This window comes from Alligator sinensis, unplaced genomic scaffold (genome assembly GCF_000455745.1).
Source record: "Alligator sinensis unplaced genomic scaffold, ASM45574v1 scaffold58_2, whole genome shotgun sequence".
NCBI classification, from domain to species: Eukaryota; Metazoa; Chordata; order Crocodylia; family Alligatoridae; genus Alligator; species Alligator sinensis.
This window is the reverse complement of record NW_005842405.1, coordinates 1,078,567-1,087,683: the sequence shown is the minus strand read 5'-3', so window position 1 is coordinate 1,087,683 and position 9,117 is coordinate 1,078,567. Positions and strand designations below refer to the sequence as shown.

The 9,117-nt window shown below is 37.4% G+C and overlaps 1 protein-coding gene across 1 annotated transcript in view; it reads right to left on the bottom strand.

The window, feature by feature from the left end:
- The window catches only part of GRXCR1 (glutaredoxin and cysteine rich domain containing 1), a 92,530-nt gene that overhangs the window by 46,404 nt on the left and 37,009 nt on the right, over positions 1–9,117 (bottom strand). Inside the window, exons 2-3 of the mRNA XM_006029940.1 lie at positions 5,600–5,609; positions 18–257 (exon numbers count right to left, since the gene is read on the bottom strand). Of these exons, the coding sequence (XP_006030002.1) occupies positions 18–257; positions 5,600–5,609 (250 nt within the window). The remainder of the gene's footprint in view (positions 1–17; positions 258–5,599; positions 5,610–9,117) is intronic.

Sequence of the window (9,117 nt, the reverse complement as noted above, 5' to 3'; positions counted from 1 at the left end):
ATCCCTGCTGTACTTACCCCAAGATAATGGCCATCAATAAACACAACAGGTAGTGATGGAACTTCACATACCCTCCTGCACCTTTCATCTAGTTCTTTTCCATAATCACTGTTCAGAGCAATGTTTTTCTCTTCAAACTTCACTCTGTGATTTTGGAAGATCTTCCTTACCAGTTCACATCTTTCAAAAGTGGTTCTAACCACACGAAGGCTGGTAGTATAAATTATGATGCGACCAAATTCTAGAACTGTTGATACCTGGAAAATAAAATGTTCAGTTCTCATTCCAGCAAATAAAATGTTAATAGTCATATTTATTTCATGGCTGGATAGGCATCTTTATTACCCCATTTATCTGAAATATTATTTAACCAATAAGCACATATTGAAAACTCTGTTTCAAAGCCGTATTTTTCTCAAACATAAGGATGGCAAGGGAGGAAGTGTGATTTATAATTTTGTTGCCATAATTGTCATGCAGGGAGCCAGTTAAGCTTGGCTTTTGGGTAGTTTGCACACTGATGGAAGGAGTTTTGCTTATTGTAAGAAACCTTGTACCTGCAAAATTAAGTACATTTTCAACAAATGCAAAGCTGAAATTGTGACCTGATTGTAGGAGTGTGATGATATGATTGCTCTTGGACTTACCAGTTCCTTTCACAAATGCTAACATGTGTGTGTGTATGTGTGTGTGTGTGCACACGTGCATGTGTGTGTTTCCCCTGTTTGATTCCAAATAGAGACTCATATAGTTAATGACATCCCCGTCTCACATTACCTATCAGTACCACAGCTCATGCTAACACAATTCCTCATGAAATGCATATGCTTCTACTAGTAAATAAGGATGCAAGAGAAAGAGGGGCAATTTACCTAATGGACAAGGAGCTGCATTTTTTAATCAGCAGCCCAGTATTTCCTAGGATATGTATATACACACTGTAGTCACTAAAGTAACCACCATAGTGTAGTTTAGGGATACCTGAGCTTATTTTAAATAAACCAGCTTGAATACCCATAGCTGTATAACTCCAGCAGTAAAGAGCTCACTGCAAGTTAAATTATCATGCTAAAACTAAACTGCTACTAGTACTCAAGTTAGAACTAGCTTGGGTATCTGCATTACACTACAGTCAGTTTTGCAATAGCAGTAAAGAGATAACCCTACAATTCAGTTAGGATTCAACCAAACTATTTTAAATGCTTTTAAAATACTAAATGTACATTAAGGGTTTGATCCAAAGCCTATTACAATCAACGGATGGGAATGCAACTGACTATAATGAACTTTTAGGCAGACAAGGTTCTTTGGGTAGATGTGATATCTTTTATTAGACAAACTAAATAGTTAGAAAAAATGTTCTTTGCGAGCATTCAGACACAAACACCCTTCTTCAGGCATATCAAAAGTCTGCTGGTGAATTGTGACATTCAATATGCCTGAAGAAGGGTGTTTGTGCCCAAAAGCTTGCAAAGAACAATTTTTCCAATTATTTAGTTGATCTAATAAAAGATAGCACATTCACCCAAATAACCTTGCCTGTCTAGGTCCTTAGACTAGCATGGCTATAACCAACAACCCTAATGTAATGAGTTTTGGATGAACTAGGTTAGGCTAGGCCTGAATTTTTACCTCTTCTCTGTGAAGATGAAACCTAATGGCTGATGCATCCTTACTGGTCAAGAGCCAACAGAGGAATCCATTTTCAGTGAAAAGATTAAACCAAACAAAATATCCCCTGTCCTAGATAGGATATATTTTCAGTGTAATATTTTGTTCAGATAATTATTATATAAATAGATTTTTAACTAAAGTTAGCTGAGTTTCCAGGCCATTTGAGTTATTCACTACATCATACAAATGAAGATTCCACTCTCTTAGCAATGCTGCAGAAGCAAAGCTGTAAGTCAGGACACAACACACAAAGCAACCCATAACATATTGTAGAAATTTGTGGTAAATGACACTTGACAAATAATTATGTATTTTTGAATTATGTAACATCATAACTGCAAAAGCAAAAAGACAGTCAAATTGGTAGGCAACACTGCAAATGTTGACAGATGAGAAATAATGATTGATCTTCCTAATCAAATGAAAAACATGTCACAGGCAGAAAAAAATATTTTACTCTTCTTCAAAGTTTAACTTGTAGTCAAGGGAAGTCCTTGAGGAAAAACATTCTGTTCTTTCAGTTGATTGAAAGGGCACTTGCAACAATATGAAATTTACCAATTTCCCACCTGGCACCCTGGGAATGATGAGTATCATAAAGGGGCCAACTGTTCTTACTCTCTAGGTAGATTCTGTGACAATTCTGGTTGTAAGAAAATGAATATAAAGACTGGGTAACTGCTCACTGAATTATACTCTCAGGAAGGAACTATACTTCTGCTGTTGCCAGAAACTTTTCCCTATATTGTGCATACTTCCCTAGTTAAAAGATTAGTTTGTCCCTTATTTAAAATGTCAGTATTATAAAGTAATGGTGCAAAATATTCCAGTAGGATTTCTGCAATGTTTTAGATTGATAGAGGCATAATACAGCTGTCATAGGGCCCTAGCTCTATATAGAATAAAGCAGAGTAAAGGCATCCAGACTGTTAGGGATATTCAGGCTGGAAATTTTAAAAAAAAATCCATTTCAGGAGAATCAAAATGATTTTTTAAGCATTCTTCCCACAGACCAGTCACAGATCCAGCATTTTGTTCTTCTTTGGAAAGACAGCTTGTTTGGAAATGATTTTTTTTCCAGTGAGTAGACATTCTGGTTCCTGCACAGCCTTTGTCTCTAATGCTATTTGTTCCTAGCCATGAGGGACAAGATTAATACAGAGGGTCATTATCTGAAGTAGCATCGGTACTAAGATGTCTCAGTAGCATACAAATCAACAGGCAGAAAATGGAAAGTTGTGAAATGTGGAATGATACCAAGCAGAGATAGTGCAGGTATCAGTTGTCTGCTTTTCCTTTCATTTCTTTATTTTTCCTAAAGTGGAAATGAACAAGCACATGTGTTAACTTTGCAAAGGTGTCTCAATGATACAAACTATCAAGGTATTTAATTCTATTTTAGTTAGATTTTGGCAAACAGCTTTCTGAGTTGCAGACAGACTAGATTGTCATGTCATTAGAAGGATGTTATCAAACCAAGCAGAAATCATTAATTTCACATTCATTTAGCTGTACTTGATCCCTTAAATATTTTCTAAGACAAGAAACTTAAATTTTCCCTTTCATCATTACAGTTACTTCATATTTCATTATGCAGTTTGAAGAAGCATTATAGCCTACAGTGTTTACTGAATAGTACAAACTCTTGCAGTCAATCAGGAGAATCCAATTTTGAACTATTCTCCCCGTATCTTCACTTTGCTCAGCTAGAAATGTAGGTTCTTCTCTATGTTGGCCTTATATGACAGTAGTTCTATAATACACTAACAACAACATTCATTCATTAATTCAAAAGCATTTCAGAAAATAAATTTCACAATTTACTGTAATGGTCCTTAAATAAGATTCATTGCACCAAATATATTAATGCATTTCAAATTGTGAGCTGGATTTAATAGAGGATAATTTATGGGTTAATAGATATAAAGAAGCTGTTTAACAGACCTTGGCTGAGTAAGAAATAAATCACAAGGGCTTAAAGTACAATGGTTTATATTGACCATTGCATGTGTGTGCAACGCTATAGCCAACAATGTAATTTGGTTTCAAAGGTGCTATTATCAACTAAACCTTGGGTCATGCTAATCAACTCAAGTTTCTGGTGGATTGAGATTCAGAGAAGGCATCTTCATCGAATGAGCATTAGGAAGGGTATTTACTTCAACCTAGATCTATTGTGCAGTAAACTACTGCAAAGTAAGGGTTTTGGGGTAGGTGTTTGTCTACACATGTGAGGATTAGGTAGAAAATTTGCTCTCAGTTCCTGGGAGCCCTGCAATGGGCCCCTGCTGCCACCGAGGGGGAGCTCCATGCTCCCCCTGCATGCTAGTTTAGGGGCAGGCAGGGAGCACCGGGCCAGGAGACAGCTGCCATGTTCTCTGCCTAGAGAGGAAAATGAAATCTTGTGCTAGTCTAATGCTTTTTACTGTGAGATCTGAGAAGGTAAAGCTGGCATTATACCCTTTGGGCCTGATTCATTGACTGTCTGTTGACTTCATTGGGATTTTGAACAGTATTTTTGCACAGGAAAAACACTCCAAATTTGAAAATCCTGCCCAGACACTTATTAATTGAATGCTGTTGGAAGTTGATGCAGTCATAAGTTGACTAGGTGCTCTGGAAACAATATGAGAAGAACTGTGACATGAGGCTGTAGGACTGTATAGGTGAGTTAGTTTAGGAATGGAAGTGGACCAGGGAGAGGAGACAGAGGCAAGACTTAAACGAAGCAGAATGAGAGTAAAAGGGTGGTTGCAGAGGACTGAAGGGAGGCTGTGGAGAAGAGATAAAGAACAGGATAATCATAAAGAAAGAACAGTATAAGACTAAATTAAATCTAGAACTAACACTGACAAAAATACAATAAAAGAAACAGATTGAAAAGCTTCATCAAGATAGTAATGAAAGAGATGATGAAGACAGAATAGCTACATCCTGAACTTCTTAACGAAAATTTGGTAGCCAAAGCAGCTGCGTGATAAAACCTGAAAACCATGAGTTCAAGTGAATGTTTTTCAGAAACTTTTCAAAGCAGTGACTTATCTGTACAGCCCTCATAAAGTAGGATGTATACTGCTAAAATGCATGTGATAACTTGTTTTTCATAACAAGCAAATAATACATAAAAACAACTCTGATGGAATTTGTAACAGATTACCAAATATCTTTAAGAATAATGAATTATGCTCTCAAATATACAAAAATACAGTATTTTCTGTCTTACTATTTTAAAAAAAATATTCAAAGTGTGCTATTAAATCCCTGTGTTACTGTTTGGGATCAGAACCTCCACATCATATAGTAGTCTCTGGCTATGAGGCCTGCAATACTTCTTTCTTAGAAATATAAATGGCCAGTGTCCCTTTACCAGTCATGTGAGCTGTTCTGTCCTCACTCAGTCATTCAACTTTTACCTTTCATTAGTTAAAATCTGATATAGGATACTTAAACTTGAGTTACAAAATAATACCCCATTTTCTTGCATATGACAGGTGCCTTTTTCCCAAAATTGGGGTACACAATTTAAGTGGAAAACCTGTTTTTTCACTGGAAAACTGCATGCTATGCGGCTACCAAGATGACTGCCACTTGTTTGGTTTAGCAAGCAGAAGGGACAGAATCCTATGTTAACCCTTTCATAGCCATAGATATTGGCTGAACACTGTAGCCTATTTAAAGGAACGTATATAAAGAACTACTTATGGCAAAAAAAAAGTAGTCTTGCTACTGACCTTGCAAGTTATAGTCTGGGTAAGGCAGCTGGCATCAGAAAGTTTCTGCTGCCTACTGCCTCATCCAGACTGTCTCCTGGACACACTGTATTCCCAGGAAGACTTATTTTATGTCACACAATTATCTATGACCCTAGAAAAAATTATTTTCCCTATATTCTACCAAAAACAAGGTGTGGTGTTTTATTTGAGACCTGCTGTATGCTGGAAAATATGGTAAATAGTATGCCACCTTAATAGAAAAAGGTATGTCTATCCAGCACTGTTTTTCCAAAGTTACAGATTACCATTTAGTATTTTTCCCACATTTTTATCAGTTATCTATAATACTTATTCTGCCACACTTACTAACACTGAATAGCACTTCATCCCTTGAACAGACTTGTAATATAGATATTCACATAATGCTGTTCTGTGTGGACCAACATTAGAGTTATTTTAAATGATCTAAGTCACATGTCATTACATCTTTCCTATAACCTTCTCCAGTGTTCTGCTTTTGTCCCCTCTATATAAAAGTAACATGAGCTTATATTCACACCTTTGTATAAGTTATGCCACCAATTGTGTCACCTCTGAATTAGTTCTTGCCTATTTGAATATACTTTTTTCCCAAGCCCATTTCTTTCAAATAACACATGCAATGAAACTAAGTTTTATACTTTGTATTACATGATCTGTTGTATGCTAGAGGTGGCAGAATATCTTTTCTCCTGCATTTGATGGCCTGCTATAATACTCTGAATCACTAAAGCTGAAATATAAATGCCAATCCTTTAGTAAATATGAGATTTCTAAAAGCTCTCATTATGTGAGGGTATAGCATTCAAGTAATTCCATTCAAGTAGAGGTGAAATGCTTCACTGCCCCATATAAAAACTGGATACTTCCTTCTCTGTCTAACAATATCATCTTTCTACATTTTAAAGTAGTCTACTGAAAAACACCCCTTGATTTTGTAATTGGATTGTGTCAAGCTGGTATGAGTACTTACTATCCAGGCACCCTGTAGCAGAAGGACTTCACAATATACCACAAGCCCTATTCCAGTGGGGTTTAAATTGGATAATAAAGCACTTTGATGCTGAATGTTACATAGAATAAACATTTGGCTGATATCTGCATACCTGAGAGACTTAAATTAGGCTTCTCACTCCACATGTAGACAGTTGCATAGTTTAGGACCTAAAAACATTTTTTGAAACAATATAAGCTGCTCTGAGTCTTTCAGGATAAAGTGAGATGTAATTATCATTATCATTCTGATTGTTGTTATTGGTATTATTGTTCATTTTGTTTCAAAAATCCTTTTGAAATAAAAAAATTAAATGTTTGCTTCCAAAAATTTTAAATGAGTAATTTCAGCATCACTAATATACTTCTTTACAATTGTTTTTTGAAACACAGTTTTGTGAAACTTTACATGCTTTTCAAGACATTTAGATTTTGTTTAAAATGGCATTTTTCAACAAAGATTTTTTGGGTGATATCTTTTACTAGACCAAGTGCATGGTTGGTGTAGTTTTAGACAAGCCTTCAAAGACAGGGCATTTTTTAAAGGCATGGCTACAACATCACTGCAATGCTACCATTTTTCAACAAATATTGTCTTGACGGAAAATTTTCAGCTGGCTCTGCTGGTAACGTTCCTTGAATCTGAAGGCTTAAGAAGGCCAGAGATTGTTATTCACTGCTGATGCAGCAGCTGAGTACAGTACCATTAGAGTTATTACCCATTTGATGAAATGCTAATCCAAATTTCCTTCTGTCTGACATTGGGGGCTGTTCACTCAAAGTTAAAGATCTGCTGGGGTTTTTTTTAAGGAAGAAACAACTAACTCCTTGACTTACGTGTCTTGTATCCCAACAAACAGATCATAGCCATATTTTGCCTTGGCAGTTAGGACCTGTTTACTGAGTGTTAGAAGACATTAAAAGAAATCACTCACAGGCATCTTCCATAGAAACAGCTTTTTGAGCACATTCTTCAAGTCCTTTGGTGACCAGCTAGTGACAATGGAAGCAGAATTGTGAAGTCTGGAAGCTGCTAGTCATGAACTGGCAAGAAGGTGGCAGTTTTAAGAAGGTTGTCCAGCACTTGGAGCTAGGAGTGTGATTCAGCAGCTGTAACTGTAACTAAACAGCCCTCTTCAGTATCTGCTCACCTCACATGGATAGGAGGCTAGAAAAGGTGCCCTAAACATATTCTGGCTACCTATTTCCTGACTGGATAATCACAACCAGTGGGATCACTTTTACTGCAGTTGAAATCAAGAAAGACACACAATCAATTTGGGGACCTGGAATATCAGGACTTTTATGGATGATCCTAATAGTGAATGCTCAAAGCATCACACCACAATTGTGGCTCAAGAGCTGAGGTAACACAATATGGATGTTGCTGTGAGTGAGACCCAGTGAGCAGGAGATGAGCATCTCAAAGAACAAGGAGGTGGCTATACCTTCTTCTGGAAGGGTAAACGGGAAGGAGAATGCCAGCTTCACAAAATTGATTTTGGCATTAAGAATGAACTCATAAACCAACTCAATGAATTCCCTATCAGAATTCCCTATCAGAATGAATTCCCTATCAGAATGAATTCCCTATCAGCCAATATGACACTATAATCAGCGCATATGCCCTGCTTCAAAGCCACTGACAAAATCAAGGAGGAATTCTACGCCAACCTTGACTAAGTTCTTTCTGGTGTTCCAGAGGGACTCAGACTTATTCTTCTCAGTAATTTTAATACCAGTCAGGGGGGACTCAAACCTCCGGAACGAAACCATTGGCAAGTAAGGAGTACACACGGTCTACTCCAGCGGCATCCTCCTTTTGACCAAATGTACAGAACACGGACTTACCATTAGTAACATCCTGTTCCATCAGAAAACAAGCACAAAACATCATGGCAACACCTGAAATCCAAGCATTGGCACTTGATTTACTACATCATTGTTCATGCCTAGGATCACAAAAATGTCAGCATCACCCAAGCTATGCTAGAAATTGGCAAGTGCTGGAGTGATAACCAATTCATGCACTCAGTTATGTCATTCAAATTAGCTCCCAAGCAATGACTATAGTAGAAGCAATGCCAATGGAAGATCATCTTCAAAGGACTCAAGGACCCAATCCAGCAAGACTTCTTCCAACAGTGTCTCAACAAAAAACTGGCAAATTCCAATCAACAACAATGGAAGAATGTTGACAGTGCTTGGCGTTCCTTCAATTCCACTTTCATCAGCACCTACAAAGAGACATTTGGATTCTCTACCATGAAGTATCAAGACTGGTTTGATGAGAATGACTGGGAGATCCAAGAGTTAATCAACCACAAGTGCAATGCCTTTTGTACTTGGCAGAATGACAAGCAAAAGAAACAAGCCAAAGCAGAGGTCCAAATGAGGACCCTTAATGTGAAGAACAGATGGTGGGGAGACAAGGCAAAGGAGATTCAGCATCTCACTGACATCCATGATATGCATGTTTTTTTCAGTGCCACCAAAGTCATCTATGATCTGAGCACTCAGGGACCAACCCCACTGAGACCTAAGGATGGAGGACACCTGATCAAGGAAAGAAGAGCCATCAATGCCTGTTACAAGGAACATTTTGAAGACCTTTACAACTGAGACTGTTGTTGATGAGAGTGTTCTCAACTCCATCCCGCAACACCCAGTCAGAAATGAAGTCAGAATTCCTCCAACC